Below are 20,687 nucleotides of genomic sequence, written 5' to 3' on the forward strand. Positions count from 1 at the left end.
CTCTCTGGCAAGAAGTTTTAGTTCATCCTGAGAAGATGGAAGCAATGATGAACATATTCAGAACGCATTCTAGGGGTTAATTTTAGGAAATCCATTTGGAAGTGTTTATAGGCACCCTAAGGCTTGGATTTACAAGGATAACAATTTTACCAGGACAGTGCTAATGACAGCTATATACCAGAGACATCCTCAGCAATTTTAGTAAAATTTCACCACCAATGCTAATTGAGTATAATGTTCAATTTGTCCTTGCTCTGATGGGTAATTTCCTATAAAATTTTTACAAAGTTCCATTGAGGTCCTCTGGTGCCACCAAGTGTCTGTCCTGAAAGTGTCCTGAAAGATATTTTCTTTTTGTAATTTATTATCACGTTTTTTTCTTCAGACTCTGGAGCCAGTTGTAGGCATTCCAAAATAACCTTTTAAAACGTCTTCAAAGATTTGACTTTTTGGATATCATGGGGGCCAGGACTGTATGTCATAAGATTAGCTAGGATATTTCCTCTGGCCTTAATGTTATCCCTTTTAGTGTGACTTTATGATAGCCATCCCCTAAGGAAGCATTAGAAAACTTAAAATGAAATTGGGATTCCTATTGAGATCAGAAACCCTAATTATTTGTACACTATTCCAAAATCATGGACTACACCAAAGGCATAGCTGCTATTAATGTTAACTCTCTAATGTCTTGACAATTGGCAAGCTTTGATGAGTAGAATAAGTTTTGTCATCTGGGCTGGTTTAACCTCTGGCAAGGAGTCACGATTTAGGGGTCAGTTGACACTGTTGCAGTATATCCTGCCTGATACTTTTTCCGTTTTACTTTCAAAAAATGACCTATCAACAAACAAGATTACATGTAAATTTAATCTGGGGGAGTTTCTAATAAATCTGTCTGAAGCACAGTTATTGTTCAGACAGAGACTAACTCGTTATAGATTTCCCTTTCTTTGGGTACTGGAAAAACAGTACCAGGCTTTTTGTTAAACTTGTCTATGAGTAATATTTATTAGAAATAGAGATCAAAGAGATATACTTTATATAGGAAGTTATTGATTATCAAAATATTTCTTGAAAGAAAGTTTGGTGGGTGTTCTGTTCAATCCCCATCTCTCTTACTACATTAGTATATTTTTTCATTAAGATATAAAAGCATTTTAACCTGCTTCTATTCAAGCATTTATATATGCTATATAAAAAATGAACAGTATATATATACATATTTATAATGAATAACACATAAAAAGTAAATTATTATATACATGTATGTAAGCTTAGGTAAGATTATATGACAGACTTATTGGCAATTTTAGGGGGCAATTGTCAAACGGTATTATTGCATAGTTTGTGCAATTAAAAATTAAAGAGAAATAAGCAATTAGTTTTTCTTTTTCAGTTTTCATGACTCTTTATTTTTTATTTAGATCTTTATTTTAATTGAAAAATAAATATTGTATATATTTATGGGCTACAATGTGATGTTTTGATATACCTGTGTATGTATACATTTTTGTGGAATGGTTATACCAAACTAATTAATGTATCCATCACCTCAATGCTTATTTTTTTGTAGTGAGAATATTTAAAATCTACTTTTACCAATTTTGAAATATACATATTTATTAACTATGTTTACTACATGCTGTGCAGTAGATCGCAAACTTATTCTTCCCATCTAACTGGAACTTTGTACCCCTTGATCAACATCTCCCTTCCCTCCACCCCAGACTCTACCTCCCCAGCTTCTTGTAACTACCATTCTACTCTCAACTTGTATAAGTTTGACTTTTTTAGTTTCCATATATAAGTGAGATCATGTGTTGTCTTCCTGTTAGTAGACTTTCAGATATTACAGCACTGGGTGGAGATGTGTAGGGGAGAAAGTAATAAAAGTTCATAGGAGGTGAACCTGCTTGCTGAGAAATGTGTTTTTAGTAAATAACAAGGATTGCACAGCATGAGGTATCATGAAGTCTAAATAAATCCTTAAACCACATTAGTAGAAGCCTCTACTAGTTTGACAGCTGCTAATACTGCCCTTGATAAGGAGTTGGCTTTTGCCATTAAGTCTAAGGGAAGGCTGTAATAAGCAATTAGACCCTGATGACTCCCATGGTGTTCTGTTAGAGCATTAAGGGCTTGTCTATACTGCTGAGGTACAAATAGGTAGAAAGCTTTATGACAGCTGGAAGACCCAGAAAGGGGCGCTGTTAAGGTTTTTGTTTTTGTTTTTTTTCAGTAGGTTTTTAGGGAGCAGGTAGTGTTTAGTTACATGAATAAGTTATTTAGTGGTCATTTCCAAGACTTTGGTGCACCCATCACCCGAACAGTATATGCTGTACCCAATGTGTATTCTTTTATCCCTCACTCCTCTCCCACCCTTTCCCCTGATTCTGCAAAGTCTAGTGTATTTTTCTTAGGCCTTTCTGTCCTCATAGCTTAGGTGCCTCTTTTAAGTGAGAACATACAACGTTTGGTTTTCCATTCCTGAGTTACTTCACTTAGAATAAAGTCTCCAATTTCATCCAGGTTGCTGTGAATGCCATTATTGCGTTCCTTTATATGGCTGAGTAGTATTCTGTGGTGTGTATATACCATATTTTCTTTATCCACTTGTTGATTGATGGGCATTTGGACTGGTTCCATATTTTTGCAACTGCAAATTGTGCAGCTATAAACCTGGATGTATAAGTATCCTTTTTGTATAATGACTTCTTTTCCTCCAGGTCGATACCTAGTAGTGGAATTGCTGGATCAAATGGTAGATCTACTTTTAGTTCTTTAAGCAATCTTTAAACACTGTTTTCCATAGTGGTTGTACAAGTTTACATTCCTACAAGCAGTGTAAAAGTGTTCCCTTTTCACCACCTCCACACCAACATCTATTGTTTTTTAATTTTTTGATTATGGCCATTCTTGCAGGAGTAAGGTGGTATCACATGATGGTTTTGATTTGCATTTCCCTGATCATTAGTGATGTTGAGCATTTTTCTATATGCTTGTTGACCATTTGCATATCTTTTTTTTTTTTAAGACTCTGGATATTGTCCTTTGTCAGATGTATAGATTGTGAAGATTTTCTGCCACTCTGTGGGTTGTTTGTTAACTCTGCTGATTATTTCTTTTGCTGCGCAGAATCTTTTTAGTTTAATTAAGTCCCATCTATTTATCTTTGTTTTTGTTGCATTTGCTTTGGGTTCTTCACCTGTTCCCAGCCCCAAATGACTTTGCAGAGTCGTAGCCCTGGCTGCACCTCCCTTGCTGCAGCTGGCATCCTCACAACGGTGGCTCCAGATGGGCCACTACTGTCATCAATAAGAGGTCAAAAGATAAACTTTTTAAATTGCTAACTCAATGTATTATTTAGAAATCTGGAGCAAACAGCAGAAAAATTTGAAAGTGGTTGCCACTTTTAGACCTAATTTTTAAATGATGAGAATTATTAACTTTGATAAAAATAGAAGAACGTTAAAGTAATCTAGAATAGAAAGAACAGAACATGCAACTTCCACCAAAAAGGTGGGAGAAGGAGAAAAAGAGAAATGGAATCATATATAGATTTTTTTTCAGAAATTCTCTGTGGTAGTTTTGGTTTGTAAAAAATTATTCCAATGAACTTAAAGGTGTATATGTTGCCAGGTAAGCATTTCTGCTTAGATCATAAAACTGGTTTTTGTTGTTATTGTTGTTGTTTTTGAAACTCTAAGACAATAGTCTGCTTGTATACTAGGACTGTTAATTTGTTAATTTTAATTACTTTTGGTTAAAAGATATTTTTCTTAGAGAACGCTTTGGAGCAAATAATGTCCAAAGTTTAAAAATTTTAGAAGCAATGTGTTTTTTTTCCATGAAAAAAGCAACATAAAGCAAAATGCTTATGTGATGATTCTATGACAATTAAAAAATTATAAAATTGGGCCAGGTACAGTGGCTCATGCCTGTAATCCCAGCATCTTGGAAGGCCGAAGTGGGTGGATCACTTGCTTCCAGGAGTTTGAGGCTAGCCTGTGCAACATGGCAAAACCCTGCCTCTACAAAAAATACAAAAATTAGCCGGGCATGGTGGCAGACATCTGTAATACCAGCTACTAGAGAGGCTGAAGCAGGAGAATCACCTGAGCCCGGGAAGGTCGAGGCTGCAGTGAGCTGTGATTGTGCCACTGCATTCCAGCTTGGGCAACAGAGTGAGACCCTCTCTCAAAAAATAATCATAAAATTGGTTTAAAGTGGAATTCCAGGAACACAAAATAATATATGTAAAAGGTATGGTTAACTTTAAATTGTGAACCCAGTTAAGATTTAAAGCTGAAAGAGAGTTGCTAGAATGTATATTTTAACTTGTCATAATTTTTAAAACAGGAAACTCTTCAGAATCAAAAGGAAACATTGGCAGAGCAACACAAGGAAGCAATGGCAGTTTTTAAAAAGCAGGTAATTTCGTAAGGATAGACAAATACTACCATTTTAAATATTGTATTTCCTCCCCCTCCCATGAATATTATGGCAAGCTGTTCTCCATACTCACCAAAGACAAAAAGGAGAACAAGGTATTATGGGAAGTAGGAAATGAATAAAATAATTTTTAATCACAACTGAGAATAAAATGTAAAGTAGTAGAATGAGTTTGTTAAGGAGGGAAATTGGGAAAACTATTTTCTTGGAGATGAAGATATATTTTCATCTGTCCTAAATAATTTAGGTGAGTGGGATGTGTGTGTTGTTCTTTCCCCTTTCCTCTTTCTTTTAGTAGAACTTCCTAGGCTCTTGCCTCTTCCATAGTACCCCTGTACCAAAGTAGAGTTATAACATTATGATCAAAATCTGAGATGCAAGTAGGGAGATGTCAAGGATTAGAAGAGATGATTATTATGCACTGTAGCCTCCATAAATATCAATCATCAGTAACTAATAGTAGTACGAAAATGAGAAAAAAATCAAGACATAAATCGCTGTACATACCTTCAGCTAATCTGAATTCTGTAGCTCTTCTTGACTAAAATTTCTCTTCAGTTCCTAGTAAGAAAATATTGTAATAGTTTAAGAAAATGTGCTCATGTAAAATATCCTCTGAAAGTTTCCTTATCTCTATCTCACATCATTATTTTTTCATTTTTCCTTTCCTGTATTTATCTTCATCTTTATAATACAAGTGTGTGTAGATGTATGAATTTTTTTAAGCAAATGACTTTCTTCCTTTAATCTGAGATAGGACTAACCAAGGTTATGGGAGTTTTAATTGAAGGTTAGGGAAGCAAAAGCCCAAAGTGTATCACAGTATTCTCTAGGAAAGAGCAAGTCCACATCTCTGCTGTCACAAAGGACTTTGGGCAAGATAAGGATACTCAGATATCTGAAGGGTAGAGGAGAAAGTGCTCTTGGGTTCTTTGTTTTTTAATTTGTGTGTGTGTGTGTGTGTGTGTGTGTTTGTGTGTGTGTGTGTTTAAAGAAAGGGATCTTGAATGTGAGGAGTGTGAAAAAGGAAATAGGAGGCCGGGCACTGTGGCTCTTGCCTGTAATCCCAGCACCTTGGGAGGCCAAGGCGGGCAGATCACAAGGTCAAGAGTTCCAGACCAGGCTGGCCAATATGGTGAAACTCTGTCTGTACTAAAAACACAAAAATTAGCCGGGCATGGTGGCCGGAGCCTGTAATCCCAGCTACTTGGGAGGCTGAGGCAGGAGAATTGCTTGAACCCAGGAGGCGGAGGTTGCAATGAGCTGAGATCACACCATTGCAGTACAGCCTGGGCGACAGAGCAAGACTCTGTCTCAAAATAAATAAATAAATAAATAAATAAATAAATAAATAAATAAGTATTTCGGCTGGGCGCGGTGGCTCACGCCTGTAATCCCAGCACTTTGGGAGGCCGAGGCCAGCGGATCACGAGGTCAGGAGATCGAGACCATCCTGGCTAACACGGTGAAACCCCGTCTCTACTGAAAATATAAAAGAAAAAATTAGCTGGGCGTGGTGGCAGGTGCCTGTAGTCCCAGCTACTTGGGTGTCTGAGGCAGGAGAATGGTGTGAACCCGGGAGGCAGAACTTGCAGTAAGCCGAGATCGCCCCACTGCACTCCAGCCTGGGCGACAGAGCAAGACTCCGTCTCACAAAAAAAAAAGAAAAAAGAAAGAAAAAGAAAAAGGAAATAGGAAATTTCCAAAGAAAAATTTCATTTCTTGAAAATTTTGCCTAATACTCTTGTGTTGCTTAGAATATTTCATAATTTTCCTTTGGTGTGTGTACTTTAGTTTTTCTGTTCTAAAATGTCATTATTTTTATTTATTTATTTAGAGACAGTCTCGCCTTGTAGCCCAGGCTGGAGTGCAGTAGCCTGATCTCAGCTCACTGCTATCTCCACCTCCAGGACTCAAATGATCCTCCCACCTCCCAAGTAGCTGGGACATTTTTGTCAAGGAAGTCTCACTATACTGCCCGGGCTGGTCTCAAAACTCTTGGGCTCAAGCAATTCTCTCGCCTCAGCTTCCCAAAGTATTGGGATTACAGGCATGAACTACCATGCCTGGCCATTAAAATGTTATTATTTTTTTAAACAGGTCATAATGTGTTAGGCTGCACAAATTTTTGAACATAAATACTGTCAATGATAATACAAATGATACTGATTTACAAAATTGTACCTTTGGAAAATGATAAAAGCTGTGATTTAGGAGTGGATGGCAAAATATTCAGACATTTAAGAAAAACTTCTGGAGGAAAAAACAAAACTTTCAAGGATAATTGGTGTCTCTGATCAGTGTGATTAAATTGCTAATTTTGAACTGGGTGTAGTGGTGTGTGCCTCTAGTCTCAGCTACTTGGGAGGCTGAGGTGGGAGATCCCTTGAGCCCTGGAGTTGGAGTACAGCCTGGGCAACATAGCAAGACCTCATCTCAAATAAATAAATACAAAGTTCATTTACTTTACTGACTGGCTTTTTTTCTCATTTTATATCATTATTATTTATTTTCTGAATCTGAAAATAACATTCACATTATTTCCATTTCAAACAATATAGATATATAACGTGTTTCTTTAGTCTCAGTGACCAGTATAGATCACTGTTAACAGTTTATCTCCCTTTATTTTAATTTTTAAAATTGTTTATCAGTTGCAAATGAAGATGTATGCCCTGGAAGAAGAAAAGGTATTTATAATTTTTTAAAAAATTTTCTATCTATTAAAAGGTATTTATTTTTACAAAATAATTTAAAACATAGCTAAATGCCTTTTATTATCCGTTGTTTGCCATAACAGAAAAGAGCATTAGTAACAAACTAATGGAGGTGGTTAACTGCTTAAAATCTTAGAAAGGACTGAAGATATAATCATGTTACTTCACTTCCGTCATTTTAGAGTTCAGAATACAGAGGCCTAACAAGACTAAATGACTTGCCAAAGGTCTCACTTTGAAGTGGCAAAATTGAGACTAGAACCCAGACCTCTTCAGGTCCCAAATTAATGTTCTTACCATTCAGTGCAGTGTTTCTATTAACCATGGTATGTTTTTAGTGCTTTTTCACTGGAATTACTGTCTTTAAAAAATATGGAAATGACTTGCAACTGGGTGCAGAACAACTGGCAAAGGGGATAAAGCTCCAACAAACCTAGAAATTTATCTGACACTAAATATTTTCTCTAGCTATTTAATAGTTAATACATGTTTTTATTATCTCAATGAACATGCTGTTAGTAATAATCACTTATAGTTTATTTTTAGCCAAAGATCTTCTGTAAAAAATTCTCATGTTTTTATATTCATTAGACAAATGCATCTGTATCTTATTAATTAGAATGTATTTATTCTAGTTGTATTAATTAAGTAATTATAAAGTGTCTAAGTTCTCGGGTAGGATGCTCTACTGATAAAATGATTTGTCATTATAATAAGATATTCTATTTCATGATCATTGTAACCATATAAAGGCCTTATTGTAATTTTATATTTTGAAATCATTAGAAGTGTAATTTGTCGCACAGATAGAAGGTTAAAGCCTGTGAAATATTTGGTTTAAAATAGAGATTTTCGTTCTTGAGCTCTTATATTTTACCCTTTTGTATTATCATTTACATTGGAAAGTACTGAAATACAGTTTTTTACTTAAAGGGAAAATATCAGCTTGCTACAGAAATAAAGGAAAAAGAAATAGAAGGATTGAAGGAAACATTAAAAGCACTACAGGTAAAAATAAGTATGTGCTGTTTAAAAAGTAGTTTGGTATTTTAGCATTGTATCAGTAAAATGCCTTTAGATATGTAAGCTACAAAGAAAAGCTGACAGAAATTTATATTTAATATATTACATAATTTAATACTTTTTCCTGAGAGCCTTGTTTTAAAATTAGGAGTTTTACTTTACTATATTTTACTTTAGAAAGAAATATTAAAATAATTTTTAGTATATCTTATTAATATAGTTAAGTAGATGCATTTTTAACATTTTATACATAAGGAAAATGAGTAAGGCATATATATTGTAACTGACTTACCCATGGTCCTTAAAAATTAAAACAGATAGAATTTTTACTATGTGCTAAGTACTGTGCTTATTTTCTACAAATACAAAAACTAAGAAAACATTACCTTTGTCCTTAAGTTGTTCATAGTCTCTTAGAGAATACAGAAGTATTTAACTAATGATGATTCATTCAATATATATTGAGGGTCTACTATGTGCAAACACTTTTCTCAGCATTAAGGATACAGCAATGATAAACAAGACAAAATCTCTGCCCTTGTGAAGCTTAGCCTAATGGGGAAGACATAAAGTAAAATGAAGTAATTAGTGGAATAATGATTGTTGGGAAGACAATATTCATGCAATTTCAAACAGATAACATTAATTACAAATAGCAAAATGTATTTTTACATTAGAAGGATCCTGAAGGTCACCACTTTAATCAAGTGATCGAGTCTAGCAGTGTTAATAATGATACAGCTTTTCCGTGGATCCACTGTTATTATGCAATAAGGAGGACCGAACTTCACCTATGTAATTTTCTTGCCAAAAATATTATTTGAAATCTAATTATGATGAAACAATTAGACACAATCACAATGTGTGGCACATTCTATATGACATCTAGGCTGGACTCAAAAAACTTCATTGTTAAACAAGGAAACAATAGACACTGGGGCCTACTTGAGCATGGAGGATGGGAGGAAGGTGAGGATCAAAAAAGGACCTATTGGGTTCTGTGCTTATTACCTGGGTGGTAAAATCATCTGTACAACCAACCCCCGTGACATGCAATTTACCTGTATAACAGACCTGCATATGTACCCTTGAACCTAAAAGTTCAAACCAAACCAAAACAAAAAAAACTTCAGTGTCATGAAAAAAGAAAGGGGAGCTACTTTTGATTAAAATAATAGAGGCCAAGGCAGCAGATCACTTGAAGTCAGGAGTTGGAAACCAGCCTGGCCAACATGGTGAAACTCTGTCTCTACCAAAAATACAAAAATTAGCCAGGCATGGTGGCGGGTACCAGGCATGGTACAGGCTGGCCTGTAGTGCCAACTGCTCAGGAGGCTGAGGCAGGAGAATCGCTTGAATCTGGGAGGCAGAGGTTGCAGTGAGCGGAGATCACATCACTACACTCCAGCCTGGGTGACAGAGCGAGACTCCATCTCAAAAAAAAGAATATGTAGTATGTGAACTCTCACTGGATCCTGGATCAGGAATAAAACCAGCCATAAAAATTTGTAGAGGACAATTGGGATATTTGAATATGACCATATATTAGATTATATTATTGAATTATTTTCCTAGGTATAATAATATAGTAATGTCCTAGGTATAATATTATCCTAGGCATAATATTATGGTTATATAAAAGAAAGTTTTTATTCTTAGAAAATGTATGATGAAGTATTTAGGGTGAAATCACCTATTAGCTGCAACTTACTTTCAGATAGTTCAGAAAAAACGAAAAGTGTGTGTATATATGAACACAAAGAAAAGTATGGAAAAATGTTAACATACATCCTAGGCTGGGTGTGGTGGCTCATGCTTGTAATCCCAGCATTTTGGGAGGCTGAGACTGGAGGACTGCGTTCCAGACCAGCCTGGGTAACATAGGGAGATCCTGTCTCTATAAAAAATTGAAAAAAATATTAGCTGGGTGTGGTAGTGAGCACCTGTAGTCTTAGCTACTCCAGAGGCTGAGGTAGAAGAATTGCTTGAGCCCACAAGGTTGAGGCTGCTGTGAGCCATGATCAGGCCACTACCCTCTGTTTCAAAAAAAAAAAAAAAAAAATCCTTGTGTTTTTTTCAACAAAAAAGTAGTGATCAGAAACTCTAGGGAAAACATAACTATATGAGAAAGATATAAAGCAAGTTAAAATTTGGGATGGTTCTGAGCAATTGATGGAATGTAAGAAGACAAGAGGCCCGGCGTGGTGGCTCATGCCTGTAATCCCAGCATTTTGGGCGGACGAATTGCTTGAGCCCAGGAGTTCGAGACCAGCCTGGGCAACATGGTGAAACCGCATCTGTACAAAAAAATATATACACAAAAATTAGCCAGATATGGTGGTGCGTGGCTGTAGCTCCAGCTACATGGGAGGCTGATGTTAATTGCTTGACCCAGAAGGTTGAGGCTGCATTGAGCTGTGATTGCGCCACTGCACTCCAGCCTGGGTGACAGAGTGAGACCCTGTCTCCAAAAAAAAAAAAAAAAAAAAAAAAAGATATTTAGGTCTTGAATGCAGTAAAAAAGAGAAGATACTTAGGTCCCGATCATAGTAAAACAATTCTTCAAGTAGCACACTAGAACTATATAGAAGGAAATGTATTAGTACCCCCGTTAGACTCATGCATTAAACGCTATCTATATTGATTGTAATAATGTAAACACTGTTGTAATAATGTATTACACTGTAATAATGTAAACACTGCTCCATTCACGCTCCCAGAAGAGGCATGAATAAAGAGAGGATACGTAGATGTCGTAAAACCCAGATTGGGAGTAATGGGATAGATGATCTCTAAGATATTCAGCTCCAAAGCTCTATTTTATTATTTTACTTCGTTAAATTTAAACTTACTTAATTTTATATATTATATTAATTCCTCTTATAGAACTGAAGGGATATTTAATATATAACATGTTATTTCTAGTTTTGAAGCCTAATTTTATTAGGCCATACCTAATCACATGGACAAAAGGAAATTAGATTTCTGGAGCTTTGAGTTTATACATTTATGCATGAGGAATTCTTAGATATTTGGGTAATTTTATAGTCTGGAGAATGATAGAAGGAAATGTAATAAAATAGCAAAGCTCTCAAAATTGGGAAGGTAAAAAATACATCCTTCTCAACAAATGGTACAGGAACAGCTGGACATCCATAGGAAAAAAATGCATCTAGACACAGATTTACACGAAATTTAATTCAAAATGGAACACAGACCAAAATGTAAAACACAAATCTAAAAAACTCCTAGAAGATAACATAGGGGAAAATCTAGATGACTGTGGGTTTGCTGATGACTTTTTTGATACAACACCAAAAGCATGATTTCTGAAAGAATTGATAAGCTGGACTTCATTAAAATTAAAAACTTTACCTACTCTGGCTTGTCAAGAGAATGAAAAGACAAGCCACAGAGTAGGAAAAAAAGCATTTGCAAAAGACACCTCTGACAAAGGACAGCTATCCAAAATAACAAAGACCTCTTAAAACTGAACAATAAGAAAACAATCTGATTTTAAAATGGGCCAAAGATCTTAACAGACACCTCACCAAAGAAGATATACATACAGATGGCATATAAGCTTATGAAAAGATGCACCACATCATATGTCATTAGGGAAATACAAATTAAAACAACAAAGATACACTACTCACCAACTATACGACATTCTGGAAAAGGAAAAATGATGGAGGCGGTAAAAAAAAAGTGGTTGTGGCCAGGCGCAGTGGCTCACACCTGTAATCCCAGCACTTTGAGAGGCCGAGGCAGACAGATTACCTAAGGTCAGAAGTTCGAGACCAGCCTGGCCAACATGGTGAAAACCTGTTTGTATTGAAAATACAAAAATTTGGTGGGGTGTGGTGGTGGGCACCTGTAGTCCCAACTACTTGGGAGGCAGAGGCAGGAGAATCGCTTGAAGCTGGGAGGTGGAGATTACAGTGAGCCGAGATCGCACCATTGCACTCCAGCCTGGGGGACAAGAGGGAGACTCCATCTTGAAAGAAAAAAAAAGTGGTTTCCAGGGGTTGAAGGAGGGAGAGATAAAAAGGCAGAGTACAGAAGATTTTTACGGCAATAAAAATACTCTGTATGATACTGTAATGGTGGACACATGTCATATAGTTGTCCAAACTCATAGTATGTACAATACCAAGAATGAATTCTAATGTTAGCTGTGAACTTTGGGTGATAATGATGTCAGTGTAGGTTCATTAATTGTAAGAAATGTACCTGTATTAGTCCATCCTCACATTGCTATAATGAGCTACCTGAGACTGGGTAATTTATGAACAAAAGAGGTTTAATTGACTTACAGTTCTGCAGGCTGTATAGGAAGCATGGCTGGGAGGCCTCAGGAAACTTAAAATCATGGTGGGAGGGGAAGTAAGCATGTCTTACCTTGGCAGAGCAGGAGAGAGAGACAGCTAAGGGGGAAAGTGCTACACACTTTTAAACAACCAGATCTCATGAGAATTCCATCATGAGATAACACTAGAGGGATGGTGCTAACCATTAGAAACTGCCCTCATTATCCAGTCACCTCCCACCAGGCCCCTCCTCCAACAATGTGGGGATTACAATTTGACATAAGATTTGGGTGGGGACACAGAGCCAAACCATATCAGTACCCCTCTGGTGGGGGATTTTAATAATGGGGGGTTATGTATGTGTGGGGCAGGGAGTATATGGTATATCTCTTTACCTTCCTCTGGATTTTGCTGTGAACCTCAATCTTCTCTAAAAAATTCTTTTAAAAATCACTGTCAGTCCTACAGCTTTCTAAGTTGAATTACAATAATTATTTTTATTACTAAAATATTTGTTTATTTTCTTTGTTTTACGATTTAAGAGTTCTTTTGTGACATGAAAATTAATATATTTATTTCTGAGAACAGTTTAAGTCTTTATCACTTCAAGTATTACCTTCCCCAATGAGTCTTTATATTTTCTCCTTTCAGCCTCCTAAGAAGATATATTTTGAATCTTCTCATTCATCCTCCATGTCTCTATACCTTATACACTTTCTATTTCTTTATGCCTGTGAGCTTGCTGTTTCTTATGTAATTTTTTTTCTTTCTTTTTTTTTTGAGACGGAGTCTCACTGTGTTGTCCAGGCTGGAGTGCAGTGGCACGATCTCGGCTCACTGCAAGCTCCGCCTCCCAGGTTCACGCCATTCTCCAGCCTCAGCCTCCCAAGCAGCTGGGACCACAGGTGCCCGCCACCACGCCCAGCTAATTTTTTGTATTTTTAGTACAGACAGGGTTTCACCATGCTAGCCAGGATGGTCTCAATCTCCTGACCTCGTGATCCGCCCGCCTCGGCCTCCCAAAGTGCTGGGATTACAGGCGTGAGTAATTTTCTGAGATATATCTTTTAGTTCACTAATTCTTCAACTATGTTTTATCTGCCATATAACTTATGTTTTAAGTTTTTTATTTTATAATGACCTTTTTCTTTTATAGATATTCTATTTGGTGCTTTAAAAAATCTGCCTTTTCCTAGTCTTATTTTTTTTCATATTTCTTATTTATCTTTTATGTCTCTAATCATTAAAAATACTTTTAATAATATCTTTGAGATTCTTCTGTTATTTTTAAATATTGGTGGGTACAAGTCTTCCTGTTTGCAGTGGCTGCCTGCTAATGCTCCTTCATTGTAAATCTTCCTTTTTAATGTGGTTCATAAATTTTAAATTGTGAGCCCCTCTTTAGTGGAGGTTGTATTTTTCTGATGAACTTGTGGAATTGTTCCTACAGAGCTCTTTTGTATTTGCTTCTGTTCTGAGCCTCAAGGATTTCGCAGAACAGTTTCTGGTTGTTACCTTAATTTATCATCTAGGATGTACATACCATGCAGGGAGCATCTATTATTAGGACTTTATACCCTTTTGTACTACAAGTTTAGGTTTTTCTATTTCTCATGGAATAATTTTTGGTTTTGGACCAGTGATCTAGGCAGACATTTTTTTGTGCTGGTAGGCTGAGTTCTTCTAGTCTTCCTTTCTTGAAGTTAGCTGTTTTTCTAGAGTCCTTTCTCTATACCAGTGTTCTAGATCCCCTGGCTTTGTGCCCACATGGATATTAAAACCCTGACTTTGCCATGACAGCCTATATCTGTTTGTAGGGGTTTCTGGATTACTAGAGCATCACCTTGCATAGTTACAACTCTGACTATGGGTTTCCTGTCTTATTTTTGATGTCTGACAATTTCCTTATCTTTCTTTTGAACTTCAGCTGTATGTTAACTTTTTTTTATTGATGCTATATATTTTTCAAACATTTCACATTAGTTCATTCCACAATGTTTTTAAGAATCACTTAAGTTTTTTTCTTTGAAAGTATCATCAGCTTTTAGAGACATCGGAAGTACAATAGAAAGAACTTATTTTCCTGAATGATTTTAGAATAATTTGCCAAACTGATGCTCTATCGTCTCATTACTATAGTATATCCTTCTTACAGTCAGGGATATTCTCCTGTAAAACCATAACACAGCAATCAAAATCAGGAAGTTAACACTGGTATATAACTGTAATGTTCAGGACTCATTCAGTTTCACCAATTGTCACATTAAAGTATTTTCATAACAAAAGGGTCTAGTTTAGAATCCTGTGTTTGTATTTAGTTGTCATAGCTCTTTAATCTCTTTCAGTCTGGAAGACTTTCCTAGTCTTTGGTTGATTCTTATAACTTTGACAGTCTTGAAGATTACAGACCATTATTTTGTAGAATGTTCCTTAGTTTCTGTTTGTACAATGTTTCCTCATGGTTAGATTCAGTTTATTTATCACAGAAGTAATGCCATATTTTTCTTATTGAATCCTATCAGATAGCTAATGGTTTCAATTTGTTTTATTATTGGTGATGTTCACTCTGATAATTTGACTAAGGAAGTATCTGACAAATTTCTCCACTGTAAGGTTACTCTTTTCTCCTTTGTAATCAGCGTATTTTGTGGAGAGGCACTTTGAAACTATGTAAATATGTCATTTCTCACCAAACTTTTTATAGATTTATTTATATCAATATAGGCTCATAGTTTCTTGTTTTGTACAATGGATTAAAATATTTGACTATCATTTATTTTTATCAAATTATTCTTGGTTTGGCCAGTGGGAGTCCATTCAAGCTGGCTGCTGGGTATTTTTGACATGTCTTCATCATTCATTTAGGATTTTTCTGCTTTCAGATAAAAATAAAATGTACCAGGATCACCTTGTACTTTACCTGATCTTGCCCCATAATAAACCATTTCTCCATGTTGCCCTGGTTCCTTTTAGTAGAAAAAAAGGTATATAGAAACCAAGGTCTGAGTGCTATTACAATTATTACTGTTGGAGTGTCATTGTTCTCAGACCCCCTCAGTGGACAGAGCTAGGAAATATATGTATATATTTACATACATACACACATACACACATATACTTACAGTTACATATATTTTTATATCAATCTATGTATGTATATTGAAAACCATTAATTTGCACTACTGCAAATTACAATCCCAAACTACAAGGATTATTTTAGTTTATTTCTTCTCTTTAGTACTTCTCTTTCAATGAGAAATCTGACTTTCATTATCACTAAGACGTTGACTTGTTTCATAAAACACTCTGTTACGTAACCAATCCACCATTCTGCTGCCCCCTCTTTCCTTATATGGATGTCCTCCTTTTCCTGCTTGGATTCTGACACTTTCAGCAGGGTTGCCCTTTTGCAGGGTCACCCTCCTACCTTGCTTAGTTTCTGACTCCCCACAGTAGACTGCCCTCCCTTACATGGGGAAATCCTCTTTTCTCCATTCAGGCCTGTTATTCTGTTCTGGAATGCTCTAGACACAACCCCCTCACCACTTCCTCACATACCCCTACCTTATACTACCTAACCTAATGGACTTCAGGGCTGAACTGTTTAAGAAGAGGAAGGGGTTAAATGTTTTAAACATAGTATTTGGGGGACTTTATTCCCAACTAAAATAATTCAATAAATGGAAAATTAATAGGAAAATAAGATTTTTCTGTAAAGCAGTGTGCTTTCAGTCAGCTTTTCTTATAATTTTCCATAAAGTGAAGGATAACTATAATAGGAAAACATTTGTATTTTATTCTTGAAGTTGCCTTCTATAGTTAATGCATTAGCATTAGTATAGTTTTGTTCTGATATTAGAGGTATGCCTATATGTGATATTAACCAATTTTTAAATAATTAAAAATATTAAATATAGCATATATAAAAATACTGCATGTCAATCCAATTATATTATTTTCAGATTCATCTATGTGTCAGAAATGCAGCTATGTGGGAGTTTATTAGTTGGGCAGTGCTCTAGAGCTATTGATAAAATACAGCTGTGGATATAATTGAGAAAGAATAAATGCAGAGGTGTGTGTGAATAACGGTGGCCTGAAATTATTTGGTAAATTTGCTCTAGATATAGTTTTATCTTTGGCTAATGGTAGCAGATAATAAATTCAGGATCAGAGTAATATATTGTCTTCTGAATTTTGTCTTTTCATTTTTTCCTCTTATTTTTCTAGATGACCTCAAAACATTTTCCTTTGCTTTTGTGCTGAATGCCTTAAAAAGTACTCTGATCTCATCCAGGCTCGTGTCTTTAAAATGGGATCTACATGTTAGAAGACTTCTAAATGTTTATCTCCTAACCCCTAATCCATCCTACATTAACTATTTGCTGTCTCTGCTTGGATATCTAAAAGACACCTCAAACTTGACATGGTTAAAACTAAGTTTCTAAAGTCCTGCCTCCTGAAAACTGGCTTATTTAATCTTTTCCATCCTTATTAATGACAACCCTCTTTTTCCAGTTACTTTTTTTTGGCTCTCCCTCAGAGTGTATCTGCTTTTCAACCACTTCTTATTTCATCCACTACTAACATCCTAGTCCTCATTCATCATCCTCTTTCATCTGGATTATTACAGTAGCTTATTAAGTGATTTTTCTTGCCACAACTTCTGTTCCCTTCTAATGTGAATGTAATAGAGTGAGTCTTTAAAAAGCTAAGTCAGGGCCTGGCGCGGTGGCTCGTGCCTCTAATCCCAGCACTTTGGGAGGCTGAGGTGGGCAGATCACGAGGTCAAGAGATCAAGACTATCCTGGCTAACATGGTGAAACCCCGTCTCTACTAATAATATAAAAAGTACCCAGGCATGGTGGCATGCACCTGTAGTCCCAGCTACTTGGGAGGCTGAGGCAGGAGAATTGCTTGAACCCGGGAGGCAGAGGTTGCAGTGAACTGAGATCATGCCACTGCACTCCAGCTTGGCGACAGAGCAAGACTCCGTCTCCAAAAAAAAAAAAAAAAAAAAAAAAGGGCTAAGTCAGGCTTTGTCACATTTGTCCTCAGAACTCTGTAGTGGCTTTCCATCTCATTAGTTATAAAAACCAAATCTGTATCACACATAACGAGGCCTACAATGATTTGGGTCCCCTTGCCTTCCCTTGCCCCTCTCTGAACTCTGCTGTTCTTCACCTTGCTTACTCCCTTCCAGCCACATGGACTTCCTTGCTATTCTTTGAACACACTAGACCTTATTCCACGTTAGAGAACCTGCTGAAATATTCTTCCTTACTTCTATCCAGGTCTTTACTCAGAATTTGCTATCTCAGAAAGGAGTTTCCTGACCATCCTGTGTAATCGTCTTCCCTCATTTATTGTTTTTCTTTAACACCTATCAATATCTAATATACCATATGTTTTAGCTTATATTGCTTTTTCTCTTGCCCAGAATTTAAGCTGGGCAGGATTTTTTCTTTTGGTCCAGTGTTGTACCCCCAGTGTCTATATCAATGCCTTACTTACAATAAGCATTCAACATTTATGGAAGAAATGAATCATATACAACCCATCCATTAATATAAAATAAAATAAAATATAATAAAAATCAGGTCATTCATGGCAGTAGGCTAAAAAATTTATTTCATAGGAAATGTGTAGTAATTATTGTACTTTTGCTTAAAATTTAAAAAATGTAAGTAGGATTTAAGAAGATAAGCACTCATATATGGCTGGTTGGCATTTAACTTGGTCAATCCTCTAGAAGACTATGTAACAATTTTTTTTTTTTTTTTTTTTTTGACAGTTTCATTCTGTCACTCAGGCTGGAGTGCAGTGGTGCGGTTTCAATTCACTGCAACCTCCATCCCCCCGGGCTCAAGCAATCATCCTGGCCTCAGCCTCCCGAGTAACTGGGATTACAGGCACACACCATCATACCCAGCTTAGTTTTGTTTGTTTTCAGACTTTCACCATGTTACCCAGGTTGGTTTTGAACTCCTGGGCTCAAGCAATCCACCCACCTCAGCGTCCTAAAGTGCTGGAATTACAGACATGAGGCCCTGCGCTGGCTTATGTAACGGTTTTTAAAAACCTATAAAAATTAACAAATCTTAGAAATTCTGCTTCTTGGAACTTATCCTAATAAAAAGAATAACTATAAAAGTCTAGATATAAGCATGTTTATTTCAGAATATTTCATAATAGTAAAAAACTCAATTCAGTAAACCTGTAAATATAAGTGATTAGGTAAGCTATGGTAAAGTTAAAAAATGGAATACTGTGTAGCCATTAAAAAGTTATATTGTACATTAATTTGTCACAGAAATGTGTTTATTATATATTAAGTAAAGTAGGTTACAAAATAGATATTTATTATCACTTTCCACTGGCTCTCTTTTAAAGTATAAATATATGTTTTTAAAAAACTGGTAGAGTGGGGCATGGTGGCTTACACCTGTAATCTCAGCATTTTAGGAGGGCAAGGCTAGAGGATCTCTTGAGCCCAGGAGTTCAAGATCAGCTTGGGCAACATAGTGGGACCCTGTCTCTACAAAAAATTTTAAAAATTAGCCAGGTGTGGTGGCATGTTCCTATAGTCCACAGCTACTTATGAGGCTGAGGTAGCAGGAGGATTGCTTGAGCCTAGGAGGTTGAGGCTGCAGTGAGCTGTGATCATCCCAGTGCACTCCAGCCTAGGTAATACAGTGTGACTCTATCTTAAAAACAAACAAACGAATCAAACAAACAAAAACTGGTAGTACCAAAGTGTTAATGACTGTTATCTGTGGATCATGAGATGATTTGTTTGTTTAAAACAGTTGTTATGCTTGTTTTTTTTTATACTTTTCCTCAGGGAAGAGCTAATATGAAGTAACAAACTCCCCTAGACTGCTCTCTCTATCTCTCTTGCTTTATTTTTGCCTTAGTGGTTATCACTCTCTAACATGCATACATTTTACTTATATTTGTCGGTCCTATCACCACCCCCCACTAGAAAGTAAGTTTCTTAAAGGTAAGGACTTCGTTTTGTTCACTGCTATATTCCAGGAGTCTAGGAAAGTATCTAGCATATAGTAGGTGCCATAAATGTGTTGAATAAATCAATAATGGTACACAGAAGATAAATGCCACATTTTATAGCATGTAATTTTGATACCAGAGGAATTTGTTGTAGATAATTAAAGTATTTTAATGAGATTTTCCCCCCTTATTTTTCAAGGTTTCTAAATACTCTTTACAGAAGAAAGTGAGTGAAATGGTAAGGAAATTACAAAACATATTTTCCCCCCATCTGGATTAGTACTTAGGGGGATTAGTATTTTTGTGAATAAAATGTGACATATATAGTGAAAAAATTAATTGTTGAAACTGGATATTACTGTCCCCAGTAATATTAAAGGGGATATTTGCAATTTCGCATGTTGCATACATGAATTATTTCACAAATTTATTTCTAGATTACATAGTACTTATACAGGTTGAGCATCCCAAATCTGAAAACTCAAAATTTGAAATGCTTCAAAATTGGAAACTTTTTGAGCGTCAACATGATGCTCAAAGAAAATGCTCATTGGAGTATTTTGGACTTCAGATTTTTGCATTTGAGATGCTCAACCCATAGGTATATTCCAGAATCCAAAAATATCCCAAATTTGAGATACTTCTGGTCCCAGCATTTCTGATTAGAGATATTCAACCTGTATATTTAAAATAAATTTTACACAGTTCCCAAATTATTGTTAGGGTCTTATAGTGAAAACAAACAACAAAACTCTAAAACCTCTTATTTTAATGGTATCTCTTCTAGATATTTATGTAAACATGTAATTATTAATTATAGCCTGAAAAGAACAAAATATATGAAGCAGTATTTGGATATAATATTTATCCCTTATCAGTCTACACTTGGGATATGGTACTGATCCTACATTGTTCAACAAGTATTTATTTGCTGTGCATTCCTCTTTTATAGTCTATTAAAAAATGAATGTTTTTGCTTTTACAGCATAACGCTTTAGGGAATATTTACTTTGGTATTTTTCCCTTCTAGCCCTATTTTATTCAGAAGGATTTTCTTTTCTGTGTTTTTGGTTGACCAAAATTTTCCTATATCCACTTAAATTGTCAAAGGGCTTTTTGGGTGGGGTTATGCTATTCAGTCTTCATTTTTTGGAGCAGACTTTAAAGCAAGTAA

At 35.9% G+C, this 20,687-nt stretch overlaps 2 protein-coding genes across 2 annotated transcripts in view; one reads left to right on the top strand and one right to left on the bottom strand.

The window, feature by feature from the left end:
- The window catches only part of CCDC73 (coiled-coil domain containing 73), a 167,872-nt gene that overhangs the window by 72,749 nt on the left and 74,436 nt on the right, over window positions 1-20,687 (top strand). The window contains exons 4-7 of the mRNA XM_050759024.1: window positions 4,360-4,431; window positions 7,107-7,142; window positions 8,103-8,177; window positions 19,713-19,751. Of these exons, the coding sequence (XP_050614981.1) occupies window positions 4,360-4,431; window positions 7,107-7,142; window positions 8,103-8,177; window positions 19,713-19,751 (222 nt within the window). The remainder of the gene's footprint in view (window positions 1-4,359; window positions 4,432-7,106; window positions 7,143-8,102; window positions 8,178-19,712; window positions 19,752-20,687) is intronic.
- The window catches only part of EIF3M (eukaryotic translation initiation factor 3 subunit M), a 116,237-nt gene that overhangs the window by 1,673 nt on the left and 93,877 nt on the right, over window positions 1-20,687 (bottom strand). Inside the window, exon 12 of the mRNA XM_050759055.1 lies at window positions 4,960-5,013. Coding sequence (XP_050615012.1) covers window positions 4,966-5,013 — 48 coding nt within the window. The 3' untranslated portion in view covers window positions 4,960-4,965. The remainder of the gene's footprint in view (window positions 1-4,959; window positions 5,014-20,687) is intronic.

Source organism: Macaca thibetana, chromosome 14 (genome assembly GCF_024542745.1).
Source record: "Macaca thibetana thibetana isolate TM-01 chromosome 14, ASM2454274v1, whole genome shotgun sequence".
Classification (NCBI taxonomy): domain Eukaryota; kingdom Metazoa; phylum Chordata; class Mammalia; order Primates; family Cercopithecidae; genus Macaca; species Macaca thibetana.